Source organism: Varanus komodoensis, unplaced genomic scaffold (genome assembly GCF_004798865.1).
Source record: "Varanus komodoensis strain SLA01 unplaced genomic scaffold, ASM479886v1 scaffold29_1, whole genome shotgun sequence".
NCBI lineage: Eukaryota > Metazoa > Chordata > Lepidosauria > Squamata > Varanidae > Varanus > Varanus komodoensis.
In genome coordinates this window covers 24,947-44,019 of record NW_025335759.1, presented here as the reverse complement: position 1 = coordinate 44,019, position 19,073 = coordinate 24,947, and the positions used below count along the sequence as shown (strand labels likewise).

At 44.7% G+C, this 19,073-nt stretch overlaps 2 protein-coding genes across 2 annotated transcripts in view; both read left to right on the top strand.

The window, feature by feature from the left end:
* Nucleotides 1-909, top strand: part of LOC123026018 (sulfotransferase 2B1-like) — a 6,331-nt gene extending 5,422 nt beyond the window's left edge. The window contains exons 6-7 of the mRNA XM_044435253.1: nt 2-119; nt 513-909. Coding sequence (XP_044291188.1) covers nt 2-119; nt 513-622 — 228 coding nt within the window. The 3' untranslated portion in view covers nt 623-909. The remainder of the gene's footprint in view (nt 1; nt 120-512) is intronic.
* Nucleotides 910-8,437: 7,528 nt separating this feature from the next.
* Nucleotides 8,438-17,687, top strand: LOC123026017 (sulfotransferase 2B1-like). The gene is given in 5 exon segments (XM_044435251.1): nt 8,438-8,576; nt 10,012-10,220; nt 10,717-10,873; nt 16,019-16,113; nt 17,478-17,687. Coding segments are annotated over 5 exon segments (810 nt in total).
* Nucleotides 17,688-19,073: the final 1,386 nt, after the last annotated feature.

The window sequence follows — 19,073 nt, the reverse complement described above, 5'->3', positions numbered from 1 at the left end:
GCTTGATTCCGTGGTGGAAAATGCCTCGTTCCAGAAGATGAAGGAGAACAAAATGTTGCAGCCATCCCAGTTGCCAGAGCGATTTTTTAAACCTATGAAAGGGATTATGTTTAGGAAAGGTAAAACAGAGCTTCCCTGGAAGGCAGGAAAAATCTCCACTGGATTGAGGTTGGCCATATTTCCCCCATGGCCAGGCAGAATGGAAGGAAAGAGGCTGGAGGGCTGACTGGTGTGGGACTGTGCTGTGGAAGAGGGAGGCTTCAGCATATCCGTGTTGGGGCCCCACCACAGGCTTCGGGCAGCACTGAGAGGACATTGCTTTCCACCATGACTTTGGGCTGGAGGGCTGCTGAGGGAGTAATACACATCCGTCTCCACTCAGCACTCCTTGGCTGCTCCCTGCGTGCTGCTCACTCAGACCTTGTGCAGTGCAGGGTGAAGTTTATTCAAGGGGGAGGCATTCTGTGTCTGCTCCACACTGATGTTTCCCGCTCTCTCGTGTGGCGTTCCAGGGATCTGTGGGGACTGGAAGAACCACCTGACGGTGGCACAGAGCGAGCACTTTGACCACGTCTATCGAGAGAAGATGCAGGGTGTGGGTCTCACCTTCCCGTGGGACTGAAGAAGGACAGACCGTTGCTTGTGCTGTTCTGTGATCTTCCTCCTTGTATCTCCCATACCTCAAATTGTATCTAGCACATGATCAAGGGGTATAGTTCAGGATGGTTATTTCTATAGAGTTGTATCAGGCATGGAATACATATCCAATGTACAATTTCAAGCAACTTAAGCCTTCCAAAGCAAATAAAGCAGTTTCACATGTGTAAAATTAAATAAAGCAATAAATATAAAGCAGTTTCGCATGTGTACATATTTCAAAACAAGGGAACTAATTAAAACAGCAGATATAATGTATCATTATGAATCATACAAATGCTTGGGAAAGGGGGGCAATTTTGATCCGATGCTGAGAAGATCACGATGTGGGCAACAGGAGAGCCTAATCATGAATAACATTTCATGGTTAGGGGACCACCACTACAAAGGCCCTCCTGCTTGTTTCCTCCTCCTAGCCCAGCCTTGGAGCTGGCAGTCAGAATACGGCCCTAGAGGTGGACTGTAAGGTCCAAGCAGTCTGCAGTTCGGAGAGGTGCTCCATCTGGTAATTCAGTCCCAAGCTTTGGAAAGCTTTATAAGTGAAAATCAGCTCCTTGGATTGTGCTCAGAAGGGTATCAGCTCCAAACCACTTTATGGTTCCCGTTATTAATAAGGCTGCCACGTTCGCACAATCTGTCGCTTCTACACCTGTGTGCACATGGAGTTGGATGCATGGTTTTTTTTCATTGGTATACCCACTGAAGCAATTCAAACAAAATCTATCATCCTCTTCAATGGCATGATTTCAAAGTGCCTGAGATGCCATTTCTTCATTCATGTGTATGAATTGGATCTGAAATAAACCTCCCTTCTGCTTCTCCTTTGGTTCAGGATTGTTCTCCACAATAAAAAGTCACTTTTTCCTGGAAAGAATATCACATTATCTGACTAAAACAGCAGGAATTGCAGCATCTGAAGAACATGGGAGAGCAGAAGGTGAACCATGTCTAACACTGCATGGATATATTACACTTCTCATTCAGGAGTATCCCCCAGACTTGTTGCGAGGTCAGTCCTTGCCTTCTTGCCCTCAGAAGCCACTACACTGGACCCTCTCTGCAATGCACATCTTATTGACACTTCCCAGCAGCAGGACCAAGTAGCTCTAAAAATACCCAAGTAAGCTGAAAAATAAGCTCCTGGTCATGTAAGGAGAGTTGAACCCAAACTGGGCACACCTCTAAAGAATCCTCCCCTTGCATTAATGCTGTGGGATCTACCCCCTGGGTGCTCCCACTGGTGAAGTGCTACCTGGTGCCCCTAAGGGCATGAGTCTAATGCAGCCAGTGAGTGGGAAGCCTCAGCCCTTGCACAGCTCCAGCCCCCTCGGCTGAGCTAAGATGTAGGAGACTGAGCTAATGAGCAAAGAGACACCCTGCGGCTGCCTTTCTGCCTGCTGCCTGGATGAGGAGGAGTCCTGACTGCACGTTTGGGGTAAGCGTGGGTTAGGGTTGGGAATAGCAATACCCGGTCAGAGGGCAGGCCCAGGGCCTGGAACTTGCCTACACTGGGCTGACAGAGTGACTGGTCAAGATCTCTCCGAGTGCTGTCCGATGGCATTCTGTCTGGGTGGGGAGGGTCACAATGTTCACGTAAGTGTCTACATTAAGCATCAACTGATGGTTAGGGTGAGTAAAACCAAGGTCCCTGTGCTGGCCCTCTGGCATGCAAGTCACCTAGACTGGACAGAAAGTGTGAGCAGTCAGGGAGAAAATATCAAGCGCCGACATTTCTGTATGCCTCATTTACACAAGTCCTTCACGCGATCTGCACTGGCTGATCACAGGCGGGCTGGGACAGTCTTCCCAGAATTCCAGAGGGTGAAGCTGACAGGTGGCTCCCAAAGGAGTGCAGCTGGGATAAGTCAGGTCACTCAGCCCATTTTGGGCTGAGGCCTGAGGCCAGAAATAGCCCAAGATGGCTTAGTGCAGCCTTCCCCAGCCTCGCGGCCTTCAGAGGCATTTGCACTACAACTGCCAGAATTCCCATCTGGACTGGGAATTTTGGGTGTTGCACTTGGGATTCTGACATGCATCTCAGCTCACTAGCCATGCTGAATTCCCTTTTTGTGCCTTCAGATAATGCATCTCACACCTGAGGTCAGTTGTCCTGCAGTTACTGGGAGGCCTTGGGCTTCACCCACCCTCCTTCCCCCACCCCTTTTTACTTTTTTTTAAAATACAGAGGGGGGGGGGGATCACAAAGTCTTGGCCTACATGACTTCTCCCAATGATGGAAACAGAGGAGCCCTGCCTTTTTGTGGCCTGGCTAGATCATAGTCCTTCTCGCACTCAGCAGGCAGATCTGAAGGGAGGTTGTAAGCATGCTTCTTGGGGCAACCTTGGAGCTTTTCCACGGGAGCTTTGCAAGCACATCAGATGAACACAGAAACCTCTGTGATGCACATCAGGGTGTGGGGATGTAAGTCCATGCCCAGTGTGGCCCCATTAGCACTGTGAGTGAAAGCCTCTGTGCAGATCGGCACCTCTGGATGCAAAAAGTTGTGCAGCAGAGGAAGACCCGGGCTGCCGTGTCCACTCGCTTGACTCCACTGAGGGGCCTGCTGCACCGGCTTCCTCATCTCCTTGGCCTGTTTCCTTTGCATTAATCACTAAGGGAATATTGTGACTCTGAGAACACATATGCGCATGGAAGCATTCTCTTCCCCCTTCCCATCCCCCTTTAATTCTGGCCCCAACCACTCAGGAAGCAACAGCCTGAGTGTCAATGCTCCCGGTCAACTGGCTTGTGCAGAAATGGTGGGCATGCAGGAAGAGAGAAAGAAGCGATCTGAGGCTGCAGATGGTGGACACTGTACACTACATGCTGAATTCCTTGGTGAGTAGACAAACGTTTGGGTTGTATGGGAGGGGGAGTCATGGTCCCTGTTATGAATCAGTCAACGCTTTTCTTGCTGCACTTCTTTTAAAAGCTTGATCCAACAGCTGCATAGAACCCAGGGCATCTCCTTTTCAGACTGAATGCCCTCAGTTTTCAATTGTTCATTTTTTTTATTATTTTCTCTACTAATTTAAACTAAAACAGCCATTATTCCCGAGACACTGAACATACTGAGTTGACATCTTACTCTTATTGCAATTAATAAACATATTCAACTAAAATTCCAGGCTTGATAGAAGTATGTTTCTTCCTTCTCGTTCAAAGACAAAGTCAGTCTATCCATTTTTGCACAGTCCAGAATCTTTTTTAGAATCAGCTCTTCAGTTGGTGGTTCTTCATTCCTCCAGTATTGAGCAAATACAATCCTTCCCACAGTAATTTCATGTAAAATCAAATATATACTTTGTTTGTCAAGATTATCAGGAAGGATGCCTAATAAAAACATTTCAAGTTTGAATATTAAAGGTTTTTGCAGCATTTCCTCAAGCCATTTATGTATTTTGACCCAGTACATTTTTGCCTTAGCACAAGTCCATCACATATGATTAAAAAGTACCAGATTTTTGTTTACACTTCCAACATCTATTTGACATATTTGGGAACATTTTTTCTAATCTATTCGGCAACAAGTACCATCTAAAGAACATTTTATAAAGATTTTCTTTATATGAAATTGCTAAAGTTATCTTAATCTTTCTTTCCCACAACTTTTGCCATTTCTGTAGCTCAATACTGTATCCAAAATTTTGTGCCCATGTTATCATAGTTTCCTTAACTTGTTCATCTTCCATTCTCATGTCCAAAAGAAAATCATATAATCTTTTAATCATGTTTTCATCTTATAATCCACATTTAAAAGTGAAATTGGTCTGTAGTTTTGAATCTGTGTCAAGTCCGTGTCTTTTTTCGGAATTAAAGTTACATTTGCCTTTATCCAAGTATTCTATATTTTAGTGTCTGATAATACAGCATTACATACATCCTTCAGAGGTGTACTTAAATTTCTTCAAAACATTTATAATACTCTTCTGGTAATCCATCCAGGCCAGGAGTTTTGTCATTTTTTTGTTTCTTAATCGCTTAAATTACTTCTGTCATTGTAATTTCCTCATTTAGTATGTTTTGAAATTTCTCCGGCAACTTTGGTAGATTTGCCTATTGTATATATTCATGGATTTTTTCAGTTGAAATTTCTTTGGCTTGATACAACTTTGTAAAAAAATCTTCCACTATTTTCTGTATTTATGCGCTTTGTACCTGTAGTTAGAAACATAAAAACAGAGCGAGTCAGAAGGGGCCTCCCAGGCCATCTAGTCTGACCTCCGGCACCAGGCGGCTCTGCTCATGACATGCCCACTATGTGGACGTCCAGCCTATCCTTGAACACCCGCACCGATGGGTTCTCAACCACCTCTCGTGGAAGCCCATTCCACACCCTTGGGGTCCTAACTGTCAGGAAATGCTTCCTGGCATCTAAATGGAACCTTAGTTGTCCTTCTCCATCTTTCAACTTGAATAATAATCTCTATTCTCTTTCTTTCTTTCTATCTATCTTCCTTCCTTCCTTCCTTCCTTCCTTCCTTCCTTACTTACTTACTTACTTACTTATTTATAAGCTAACCATCTCCCCGGTTTAGTAGCATTTTCGGTCCCGTTCATTTTCATTTGTTTAGCTAATTCATTTGTTTCTAGAAGATTCAATTTGTGTTTTAAAGTAGTCATCTGTATCTTGAGATCCTTTTTTGATGGCTCTTTCTTTAATTCCTGTTTGAGCTTTGTCAGCTCATCTATTAATTTAAGTCATTCCTGTTTTCTCCTTTTATTTATTTTTTCTGAATAAGTTATGATCAGTCCTCTGACATAGGCTTTGGTGGTGTCCCAAATGTTTTGTAAAGAGGTTTCTTCTACTTTATTTACTTGAAAGAAGAATTTTAGTCCCTTTGTTATTTCTTCTTTAAAATTTTTATGTTTTAATAGATATTTGTTAAATGTCCATCTAGGCATTTTTGTTATTCCTTTCCAGGGCATGGTTATAGGATTATGATCATCCCAGACATTTGTGTCTCTTTCAACTTCTAGTAAATCTGGAATTAGGTCTGGAGTTATCCTGATCATATCAATTCTAGACCATGACCTACGTTTATTCGAATCAAAAGTATATTTGGCTGTGGTTGTGTTTTTCTGTCTCCAGGTATCTATAAGTCTAAATTCCTCTAAGAAGTTAAAGAAGTACTTTGGAAGTATTCTCCTTCCTCTCTTCCCATTAGTATCACTCTTATAGTCCATTTATTTTGTCAACAATTGCATTGAAATCTCCCATTAATCTGAGAGTCTGATATTCAATTTGTAGAAATAAGGTATGCAGTTTTTGATAAAAAGCTTCTTGATGATCATTAGGTGCATAAATTGCCACCAAAAGCGCCTTCTTTAGTTTTATTGTCACCTCAACCAATAAAATTCTTCCATCTTCATCTGAAAAGATATGTTTAGGATCCAAATTTTCTTTAAGGTATAAAGCCAAACCTTTTTTCTTTGGATGAGCCGAAGATATAAATACCTTGCCAAGTTTTGAACATTCCAGAAGTTTATGATGTTGTCTTTTTATGTGTGTTTCTTGTGGACAAATTGCATCTAATTTCAATGTTTGAAGTTGAGAAAAAACTCTTTTCCCCTTAGGAGGTGAGTTTTATCCATTTATATTCACAGAAAGTAATTCAATTCTTCCTTCCATTTTGAGATCCATATTTATATATTGTGTATTTCACGCTTCTAACTTTTCTCTTTTCTTTTTGCTCTGATAACTGTTTGTCTCCTTGTTGATCTAAAATTGCTATTTCTCCTTCTTCTGGAAGGTAGGATATTTCAGCCACCGCCTTACCATTTTAAATTTTCTCCTTTTCTTCAGTCCGCTCTTCGTCTTCAAATGAACTTCTAAAATTTTCATAGCATTCTTGGGCCTTGAAGATTGAATTCAATCTAAATCTTGTAGAATTCCAAGTAAAAAAATATCCCTTCTTGTAATATCCATCTGAACATGTTTCCTTTCATCATCAACTTGGAAGTGAGGAATTAGTATTTCTTCCATCCTTCTCTAATTCTCCAAGGTATTTGTTTCAAAACAGTTACATCACGTTAGTCGTATTTTAATGGTTGATCATGTGAAATTTTAAGAACTTGGTCTCTTCTAGATCTTTTTGTAAATTTAATGTGGACTTCTCTCGGAAGTTTATGTCTTCTTACATAGCTTGAGTTTACTCTATAGACCAGGTCAATTTCTTTATCAATCTCTTCCTTTTCAAGGCCAAGAGCATCTGCTAACATAGTATTTATTAAGTCGCTTAGGTTTTCATTTCTTGCCTCTAGTATATTCTGTAGTCTTAAATAGTTAGATGCCTTTTTCATCTCCAAAATAGCAACCATAATTCCCATAGTGACTTATTTGTTTGTGTTAGCTGTTGTATTTCTTTATCCATCTTTTCAGTTTTCTTATAATATCATCAGTCTTCTTTCCCATTTCTTGTATTTTTGTTCATTCTGTACTGTTTTAAGTCAAATATCTGTAAGTTGATTATTTATGTCCGCAACATGACTATCCAATTTATCCAGTCTTTCATTTTGTTCCGAAGCCAATTTTTACATGGCTTTTTTAATGGACTCTTGCATTGCTGAATGCAATGACTTTATTGAATAGACCCTTGCACTACCGAAAGTGTTATGTGTAAGTCCTTTTGAAATTTTTCCTGTTGAATCGTCAAATCCAAAGGTTTTGGTTGGTGTGTTGAACTTTGACTCGCGGACATGGGTGCAGATGCTGATGAATAGGTTTTTTCATGGTGAAAAAAGAACATTTATTAAAACAACCTGTTATAAAGCAAAATAGCCACAAGAGTCACGAAGTTTTTAGGTATTCAAAATGCCTGTTACTGGGGAAAACAGCCACATGATGGCAGCAAAGGGCTATTTGTTGTAACAATCAGAGTAGTTTCATTTTCATGCACAGTATCGGAAATGATCAGATCGCCATGCCATTTGAAAGAGAAATGTAAAGAAGCAAAAAGAACTTTTTCTACAGATTGATGTACAGGAAGTTTCAAATTTTATTTTTTTCCCTTGGGGAGATTAAAAAGAAAAAAAGCTCTTCTTTTCCAGTTCTCAAACTTCCCCAGTCTCGATTAATCTCCCCAGTTCTGTTGCCTCTTAGGCAACACAGGGAGGGGGGGATTCTTCTCCTCTGTCAAAAGGGGCATTTTGTCTAGTTTGGTTATTGTTCCAAGAGTTTCTTTTAAGGACAATATTTTAAAGTGGGTATTTGCTCAACCAGCAGGTCTGATGTCCAATTTTATTTTTTTTTTTCTTCACTGTTTAACCAGTGCTGACAGCTAGAGAGGTGCAGCACCCCTCTTGTTCCATTCACTGAGAATCCATGAGTTTCCCCCAGTGGATGGGGGGGGGCTGTCACCCCCCCCCACACACAAACCATAGGTGGCTCACTCTTCTGCTCCCAGCCCCTCCAGGGCTCAGATGAACTTCCCAAAGCCCAATGGAGCACAGATTTCTGTGCGAAGATTGGCACTTCCATTCTTTGTTGCTGATATCACTGTGATGGCAACCAGAAGGCCTGAATGCCCTCACTTCTGAGTAGCTTTTCTTGAATTCTGAGGAGATTTTAATCTTCAAATATTGTTCTTCAATTTTCACCTCTATGACATAGCTCTGAAATTCCATTTTCAAGGTGTCAGACTGGGAGCCAGTCTATAACCAATTCATGATGCATGTTTTGCTGGCTGCAGGAAACAAACAACAAAAATTCTGACAGGTGTTGCAGTGTACCTCTCTCTCTGCTTCTCTCTCTTTTCCATATGCAGAGATTTCCCTGCAATGTCATCACTGACGTATTTCACCCACAAAGGCACCCCTTTCTTAATAGATGAACACTCAGTGGAAACACTCAGCTTTGTGGAGAATGAATTCCAGCTCCTGGATGACGATACAGTGGTGGTCACTTACCCCAAGTCAGGTCAGTGGTGCTTCTATATCCCTAAGGAGAATCCTCCTAACTGAACTGTAAGTTTTTGCTTCTGGATGGTACTTCAATTCTCTTCAAGTGAAATGCAGGATGGATGCCGATCAATACAATAATTTATCTCCTTACCACTGTTGCTGAGCCGCAAAACAAACTATTTCAGGAATGTCATTCTATAGACCCATGCTCTATATTCAGTGTAGCTCACTCGGTCTGGATGTGGACCTTAGAAGAGAGGATAAGGCAGCTCGTATGGTTTATTGTGAACTTTGCACCCAGTCTAGGAGAAAGGCACTGCCCTTCTGCAAAGATCCTGGCAGCACCTCCACCTCTCTTCCTCATAGGGAGGGGGACAATCTCGGCACGGCCAAGAGCTCCTTTCTGAATATCTCTTGCAGCGAGGAGGAAACTGTGCCAGCCTCCCCTCTGTGCTGCCCCACACTTGCTGAGAGCTCAGAAGGGGCCTATTCCAGAGGGTTCTAGGCATCCACATGGATTTTGCCCTCACACGATTTCCAGGAGTGCCAGATGATCAATAGCTATCTGGGAGTGCGGGCAGCTGTATAGTGTGGCCCATTTCCCCTTTGCTCGGTGATTTCCAGCTGTACCACTAGCTTGGGGAGGCCTTTGCTGCTCAGGGCACTTCTCACTGGCCACGAATAGAGTTTAATCAGATCAAACAGCAGAAAGCACAGGGTAATCTTCCTGCTCATAGTCTCTGCTACCGCCCGACTCCTGGAGTTTGCATCAAGGAGAATTGTGCCACACCTGCTACCACACCTTGTTTAGTCAATGCAGGAGGAAAGACCACTGCATGGACCCGAGAGCTGCCCAAGAATTGCCATGGTGCAAATTCGAAGTAGCTTTCATCTTTGGAGCAGGATGAGGCTGTGGTGATGTTAACAAAACTGAGACAGATCTTGTGGTGGGGGTAAAGGGAAGAGAGTTCTTGGATCATGCTCTCTTCTTCCTGGAGTTCATGGCCATGCAACTAAGCACCCGGGGAGTTTCTCTGGCTTTCTTTCAGAGGGAGGCATGCAAAGAATCCTGGGATAACCTTGCAGGGTCTCACTTTGCGCATCAACAAGAATGCAACTTCCATGTTGCATCACACAGGAAGACAAACATGTAATAAGTAGCTTGACCCCCTGTTCAGATCATCACTCACTCCTGCCCACACCCTGCCCACCCCAGGAAGGATGTGCTCATGCAAATGTGGCAGTGTTCAGCTGGTCATAAATGTGGGGCATCCAGGCCTTGAAGCATTTTTGGTAGCTACGAGTAGTTTACAGAAATGTATTCTGCCTAGAAAGAATCACATTGTCTTGCAAGGGGCTGGTAATATTTGTGGGCAGTGCAAGTGAGAAGTGGAAGGTGATTCCACGACCAGGAGAATAGGGAGCTCTGTGACGTGTTTTTCCTCCCTCAGGCACCTTTTGGATGCAAGAGATCTTGGGCTTGATCCGGCATGATGGAGACCCCTCAAGGGTCCAGAATCTGGGCCTACCGCAGCGGCCCCCATGGATTGAGCATGAGTATTGCTTGAAGCGTGCCTTGGCACTTCCTCCACCCAGGCTGCTATCCAGTCACCTGCCGTTTCAGCTCTTCCCTAAGTCCTTCCTCCACTCCAAAGCGAAGGTAGGAGAGGAACCATTTGCACTTGAAGTCCACCTGCACCTTTCAGTAGGCTGCAAAATGTAGGAAAGAAATTCTCATTAAATACTCAAGCATGGGCTAGATTAGAGAAATTCTTCTGAATGGTCGTTTAGATCTCCGACAAACACAATGTCGACAAACACAATGTTTCTATTCTTAAAAGCATATGCCTGCATACGCATAAAAATCGGCTCGATCAACTCACTCACATGAGCAGGTATGTCAGTTTTCCAGCTCTAGAAGTTTTATGTAAGAAGCCAAAGGAGTGATCCTATGGCTCTGAGACCGTGCTTGGGTGGACACAGGATCCTTTCTGGACTGGAGACAGCAGTCTGAAGTTGCAAAAGGAAATCAGTCCCCCACTCCCTCGCAGCTGCCATGGGGGGTGGGGACACATTGACTACCTCCCGAGGAACAGTGGAAAGGGGGCATTGGGAGGGGACGGCATGTTGCAGAGGCTTCCCTTCCTCCTCCACAGTCCCTCGACTGGATGGCCAAAAACGCCTATCCGGCAGAAATCCCGAGCACACGGACTGGGGAGACAAAAGCCACCTCCGTCACTCCGTCCGCGTTGCACTGCATGATCCTCCAGCAAGATGTTTTTCTCCAAGAGGAGCAGGACCGGGGAAAGGAGGGTTCTCCACATCAGAAGGAACGAGGGGAGGCATGGCGGGTGGAGGGGGGGTCCCTAACTGAAGGCATGGGAGGCCTCAGGGGCTGCTGGTGTGTGAACTGGCAGTCAGCAAGTTGCCAGTAAAGACATGGACATGCAAGGCGAGCAGGATTCAGATTCTCATAGAACCAGAACAGCATTAAGAATTCCAGTAATCCTCCCTGAGTTTTAGTACGCAAAATGGCACTTTGCTGTCCATGGGTTGCCTCATATCTTGGTTGCTGCTTAGCCAGGGGCGAAGATGGGCTTGTGATGCAGGTCTTTCTCTATCACCTTAGCTTTGGAGCACTGAAAAGACTTAGGGAAGAGCTGAAATGGCAGATGGGAAGCCATCAATCTGGGCGGAGGGTATCCTGTGGCCATCTTCAGGCCATAGGTGGTCTCAAGCCATGGTGTCCGTTCCCAGAGTAACACTATGAACCCATGAGGGGTCCCCTTTGTGCTGGATCAAGCCCGAGATCTCCTGCATCCAGGTGGTAGCTGGGAGTCCAATAGTCATAGGGTTGCTTCTTTCCCAAAACCTTTTCTTCTGCTATGCGCCCCTTTCACACACCCATCATCCCATGGCCTGGCATGACCGGTAGAATGGAAAGAAGTTTTGGTAATTAGTTAATACCTACTGAAAACGCAACAATAAGTCATGAGCAATTGAACAAGGTCATGAATGCTGGTAGGGGGCCAGAAAAGGGTGGGAAGGCTCATCTTTTCTTCCTAGTGCACTTGCAATCAGTATGCAGAGATGGCTCTCTTGAATAACACTCCCAGTGATATGATCAAAGCATCCCTGGCATTTCTATTGGGCTCTCTAATATTCACTGGCTTCCCATTGAAGTCCAGGCCCAATTCAAGGAGTTGGTGATGACCTATAAAGCCCTAAACGGCTTGGATCCTGGTTACCTGAAGGAGCGCTTACGTCCATATACGCCTGCCCACCCCTTGAGATCTGCGGGAGAGGCCCTTCTCCGGGAACCCTCCGTGACAGAAATTAGGAGGATAGGTACCCGGAGGAGGGCTTTCTCTGCGGTGGCGCCCAATCTATGGAATATGCTCCCCAGAGAGGTCCACCTGGCACCGTCGTTATTTGTTTTTTGGCGCCAGGCGAAGACCTTTTTATTTAAGCGTCATTTTAATTGTTAATATTATTCGCTTATTTTATCTGGCCAGGGCGACTTATTTTATATTGTTATCTTTTGTATTTTAATTTATGTTGTGAGCCTCCCCGAGGCTTTGGCGAATGGGGCGGCATAGAAATGTCTTAATAAATAAATAAATAAATAAATAAATAAATATTGGTATCTCATGATTAATTGCAGATTAACACCACCCATTAGAGCTTGGCAATCATGTGAATGTTCATGGAATACAGGAAAGGAGATACAATTGTTCAAGGATTCTCTTCTTTCCCCCACAACATGCCTGACCTCTGAATATCACGTGTGGAGAAACAGAAGCAGGAGTGTGATACTGCCCTCATGTGTTTCCCAGGTGAAACCAGTTGACTTGCATGGGGGGAAATGCTGCCCTGGATAGCCTTGTGTCTCGTCTCTCAAGGAAGAGCTCAGTCCATGGGTGCATAAGAAGAGCGTAAGAAGAGGCTACTGCCCCCGCCCCACCCTGGCCAGCCACGTGCTGCCATGGGATGCCCATGAGTGACAACAGCTCCCACTCTTGTCTGCCCGCAGAATGCCTCTGATGGTAGCAATACGACTGTGTCGGCATGACTAGTAGCCACTGGAAGTGTTAAAAGAGTACCCACCATGAACTCGCGGAATCGGTTTTCTAGGCCATATCAAGCATAACAGGTGCAAACATGGAATGGGATGGAGGAAGGGGCACCTTTAAAATAGGTGCAGTAATGCACCTCATTGTCTAAGCCAAGGCCCCTGGACCGCTGGGTCCAGGGATGTAATGGCATCACTGACCTGACTTGGGATAAGTGACGGTGAGTACATCATCATCCAACAGTTGGAACTGGCTCTCCAGAAAGTTGATTGTTTCAGCCGTATGCTCCACCTTGGGGATGGGGATCCCCTTGTGGGTGAAATACATCTCAGATGACATTGAAAAGCTGTATGTATGGAAGGAAAAGGGAGAGGTTATTCTGCAACATTCCTACTGTGTTTCAAGATGCTTTCCCCTGTGAATTGAGAGCCACTGTGATGCAGTTGTTCAGAGCATGGGACTGGGACTCACCAGGTCTGGGTTCCAGTCCCGACTCAGCCATGGAGCCCAAAGGGCAACTTGGGCCAGTCACAGACTCTCAGCCCAACCTACCTCACAGGGTTGTTGTTGTGGGGATAGGACTGAGAGCAGGAAGAATAGAATGATGCAAGCAACTTTGAGTTCTTCAAAGAAGAAAAAAGTCAGGAAATAAAGAGGTAAATTGGAATATGAAATCAGTATAGACATGAAAATGTCAGTTCCCCAAGTATCACTGCTATTCTGGAAGAAACTTGGATCTTTCCAGGAATAAAGAAGGTATATACCATCTCTGGGAAGAATTATTCTCCCTCTGCACAACGGCATATCTGCTGGAGCTTCAAATATATTTGCTTCATGCCTGCCTATCATGGAGATGTTTCCTACCTTGATTGCATGGTGCAGGGTAAAACTAACCCCTCCAATAAGGAAAGGAATGGCAGATGTCACCATGCATGTCATGGCTCCTCTTATGTATAACGCTTCTGCCATTCCCCTTAAAAATCCTCACCTAGAATTCACTCTGGAAACATCTCAGGATACCTGCTGAAGGTTCGAAGGGGGTGCAGTTCCTGCTTATCCAAGAGAGACCCCTTTCCTTCACTGCATAGCGGAGGATAGACAGGGACCTCAGTGGGCACAGAGAATATTTACCTCCTGCAAAGGTAAAGTGCTCAGCTCAGGCCACTGGGAAATTCTTCCCTGATCTGTAAAAGGGAATGGTCCAAACTCAAGAGAAGGGGCAGCCATTAAGAGCCAAAGCTACCCTGCTCCCTCTGCACCCTCTCAGGCTCCACAAATTGGCCCTCGCCCTACAACGTTTGAGTTGGGATTTACAGGACTCATCCACAAAGCCCCAGGTGTGGTGAGCACACCTGTGAGCTGGGTGTGATGTGCAGTTCAGGGGCTGCAGAACTTGTTCCATGCAAGCTTCAGAAATGAGAGCATCGGAGAGCAGATAATGGATATACTACAGTCTGAGGGATTGTGAAGAAGGGCAAGCCTCATTCATCTCCACAAGCTCTCCTCTATATCCCTAAATGGTTGGCCACTCACCTCAAATTCACCTTTGCTTCAGTGCCTCTACCATCTGCTGCCTCCCTCAACTTGGCTGCCTCTTTCTGGGGACTGGGATCTCTTATAGGAGCATGTCAGCGTTCCGCAAGAGGGCTGAGCAAGTCAGCTCTTGCCTGCTTGCTCAGAATGAGCCTTCAGGCTTCTGAACTGCATCTCAGATCACTAGAGATGCTGAATTCCCATTTTCTGCCTTCAGAGGATGCATCTCCCACCTGAGTTCAGTCATCTTGTGGTTACTGGGAGACCTTGGGCTTCACCCACCCTCTTTTGATCAAAATCTGTGGTGAAACATACCATCTCCTTCTCCCCCATTAGATCCTTTATGATTTATTCCTGAAGTTGCTTTTAAAAGGACACTTTCATATTGCATTGGGCTACCAATGGTGACCGGTCAAGATGGAGAGGCATTACCTCTGAAATGAGAGGCACCATGGCTCCTCACACGTTTCTGGGAGACACAGAAACCTGATTGCTCTGCTGTCTTCCTGTGTGCTTCACAGGTGATAACCCTCCCTTCTTTGACAGTTCAATCTGAATGTGACTATCTATTTGGCCCCGCCTATACTGATGGTGCTTTATGAAGGAAACGGGTTACAGGTCCCTTGGAGTCTCAACACTGAGGAAGAAAATTGCACCTTGTCAAGTGCACAGTCAGTTCTCAGCACTGGGAAGTGCTGTTTCCTCCAGCACTTAGTAAGAAAATGTGGGAGCACTGGTGGCTCCATCTTCCTGAAGAAAGTTCCAGTAGCAGAGGAAGCATCCCTCTAAACACCAGTTTCGGGGGACTGTGAGCAGAAAGCTGACACTGCACCCAAATCCTTTCATAGGCTTCCCTCAGAATCTAGTAGCCCACTGTGGAAACAGAGTTCTGAACTGGATAGAACTTTGGCCTGATCAGACAAGATTGTTCTTATGTTTACATAGCACATTCTGCCACCTATTTAATCTTCTTCAAGTTCTTGTACAAGCAAACATAGATAACTGTACGTACAGTAGCAGCCAGAAGTTGACCTAATCCAGGCCCTTCCAACCTTGTTCCGTACACAATCTTGGTTTGCCTTCTCAGAAATTCACTGAAGTGAGGCAATTTGGGCTACAAGTTTGGACTAAGTTTTGGAACAGTGGATTGAGGCTGCTCTTGGCCTGAATAGTCCCTTGGAACATCCTCCACCTAAACTGCTAAGCAGTCACCTGCCAGCTCTTCCCAAAGTCCTTTCTGCCCTCCAAAGCTAAGGTAACAGAGGGGCGGTTCTCACCTGAACCCCGCCTCCATCTTCTGCTGTGTGCAAGGGGGATTCTGGGCTTTCACAGTGCTTTAATAAGAAGGAGGCATGTTGTGTTTCAAAGCACGGGAAGGGATACAGGAATTCTTCTTAGTGGTTCTTCTGATCCCAGGAGAACTGGTACACCCCAGCTCCTCCTGCATGCTCAGTCGGTGTCCTCACTGGGGGCTTGGTGGCTACCCGCTTCACAGTTCAGCAAGCCATGATGCCTGCCATCCACTCAGTTTAGTCAGCCACATGTCTCTCTGAGAAACTGAAAACTGAAGCAAAATGTCCTGGAAAGCCAAGATTAGGCAACATGGAGTCATACAACTTTGTTGAAGGGGCTTTCAGGAGTTATTTACTCTAAGTCTATACCAGATAATGAAATTTGTTCTTTCCACACTGTTGCATGCAAAAATTGGCATTGAAAGAATTCATCTGAAAGCTCAAAATGCTTCTTCCAATTTCCACATATTACTCAATTTGCCTCATGTCTATACTTTTGTCGTATGCACTTATCCCTAATATGGGGATTCTGCATGCTCTTTTATGGCTTTGTCTTCCAGTTGCCTTTGGTTCCTGGTCTGACCATGTGAAAAACTGGCTGGAACTGAAGGACAGACCCAACTTCTTCTATATCACCTATGAGGAGATGCTGGCAGTATGGTTCAGTATTGGGTCATGTTCACCCACGTATATCTAGCTTAGCCTGTTCCTTGTTATCACTCCAAGTGGAAGGTGTTTTTTTTTAATTAAATGTTATGTTAGGTGCAGAGGAGTTCTAAGGGGTTCTAGGAAGCCAAGAAGTTGCCAGACAAGACCACTAATTGTCCTTCAATCAAACATTACTTTTATAACTTGGCCAGCCAACTGGCTACAGGAAACCCAATAGGCAGGCCATGAGTACAGGAACCACATACAGTCCATGTTCCCCTGCAACTGGTGCATAGAGGAATCTTGTCTCTGATGCTGAATGTAGCGTGTAGCCTTCAGAAATAGTGGTAGCCTTATTCCTCATGAACTTGTAGACCCCTAGCTCAGCTATTTAAATAGGTGGTGGTCGGTACATCAAATCGTTATTTTATTTACTTATTAATTTAAAACATTTTTATGCCGCCCCCATCGCAACAAAGGCTTGGGGCAGCTCACAGCAAAATCAAAATATACAACTATAACAATTATACAACAAAAATATTAAAACCAGGTGCATCTCGGCTTAAAAGATTTAAAATCCTATAAATATCAATAAATTAACAATTAAAATAAGTTTTAAATAAAAAGGTCTTAGCCTGGTGCCGAAAAACAAATAACGACAGTGCCAGGCGGACCTCTCTGGGGAGCGCATTCCATAGATGGGGAGCCACCACAGAGAAAGCCCTCCTTCGGGTACTCACCCTCCTAATATCATTCACAGAGGGTTCCCAGAGAAGGGCATCTGTTGCTGATCAAAAGGGGTGGGAGGGCATATATGGACGCAAGCATTCCTTTAGATACCCAGGACTCAAGCCATGGAGGGCTTTATAGGTCATAACCAACACCTTGAATTGGGCCCGGACTTCAATCGGGAGCCAGTGGAGCTGATGGAGAACTGGGGTTATATGAGAAAAACGCCCAGTTCCCGTCAGCCCCCGTTATCAATTCCTTAGTTCAACTGTATTTCTGCTAGGCTGAGTTTCTAAGTCAAGGTGCCCAGTACATATGAGAGAACATTCTCAGCAGAACACTAACTTTGGGATATTTCAGATCAGGTGTCTGCACCAAGTTCTACATTTCACTGCTCAGAAGGCAGATGTTTCCTTGTCTTCTGAAATTATGTTGATACAAGAGGGAAGGCAAGTTTCTGATTCTGCTCTTGTCTTTCTGGAATGTCCATGCAGCAATGGATGGGAGATTAACACACACATGGCAGAGAGTCTGTCAAATTTATTTAACCATCTACACGTATGCTCAATGAAGAGTGTATCCCCATGTGTGGGACAGACTGAACATCCACATTCTCATCTTCATCACTTCAGTCCTCACCAGGACCTGTGAGGCAGCGTGGAGATGATTTGCCACTTCCTTGGGAAAGAGCTGAACAGCCAGCAAGTGGACTCTGTGGTGGAAAATGCCTCCTTTCACAAGATGAAGGACAATAAGATGTCCAACTTCTCCCAGGTGCCGGACACATATGCTGACCACAAGAAGGGATGCTTCATGTGGAAATGGAACTGCCTGGGTATCAGCTGTTGGTAGGAGTCCAATTTCTGGAATTCAGCTGAGAGTCCCTGGCCAAAAGAGAAGGGAGGCAGGAAGGGATGTGCCACTGGATTGAGTTTGCTCATGTTCATCTCTCTGAAGCAGAATACATGGTCAAGGTTGACATCTTTCTGCTCCAGGGGAAAAGATAGGAGACTCTGCCTATTCCGTGTCTAACTAGACCTGCAGCAGAATCTGACCTGATTGCTGGCAAGTGGACAGTGTCAGCACCATGCCTGAGGATGGCAGCCAAGCTGCAGAGGTCAAAGGTCACAATTTAATGAAGCTCTCCCATTCATATACCACCTTTCTCACAAGAGAATATCAGAAGGGTTCTGGTTTCTCATTTGTGTGTGCATTCAACCTCTTTGTGGTTCCAACTCTCTCTTGTAGTGTTCCAGGGATCTCTGGGGACTGGAAGAACCACCCAAGAGTGGAGCAGAGTGAACATTTTGACCCACTTTCATGGATTGCTACCTTGTCGTGGCAAAGGGGCTTGCGTAGCTCAATGAAGCTATGAGCTATGCCGTGCAGGGTCACCCAAGACAGACAGGTCATAGCAGAGAGCTCTGACAAAACGTGATCCACTGGAGAAGGAAATGGCAACACACTCCAGTATCTTTGCCATGAAAACCCCACAGAGAGTGCCAAAAGGCAAAAAGATATGATGCCAGAAGATGAGCCCCTCAGGTCGGAAGGGGTCCAATATGCTACTGGGAAAGAGCAGAGGGCTAGTACTAGTAGCGCCAGAAAGAATGAAGCGACTGGGTCAAAGCCAAAAGGACATTCAGTTGCTGATGTATCTGGTGGTGAAAGGAGATCCTGATGTTGCAAAGATCTATACTCCATAGGAACCTGGAATGTAAGATCCATGAATCAAGGCAAAATGAATGTGGTCAAACAAGAGATGACAAGACTAAACATCGACATTTTAGGAATCAGTGAACTAAAATGGACAAGAATGGGTGGATTTAATGCAGATGACCATCAGGTATACTACTGTGGGCAAGAATTCCTAAGAAGAAATGGAGTAGCCTTCATAGTCAATAAAAGAGTAGGAAAAGCAGTACTGGGATACAATCTCCAAAATGACAGAATGTTCTCAGTTCGAATCCAAGGAAAACCATTCAACAGCACAATAGTCCAAGTCTATACCCCAACCACTGGTCCTGAAGAGGCTGAAGTTGACCAGTTCTATGAAGGCCTACAACACCTTCTAGAATTAACACCCAAAAATGATGTCCTTATCATCATGGGAGATTGGAATGCTAAAGTAGGAAGCCAAAAGATAACTGGAATAACAGGCAAGTTTGGCCTTGGAGTACAAAATGAAGCAGGACACAGGCTGGTAGAATTTTGTCAAGAGAATACGATGGTCATAGC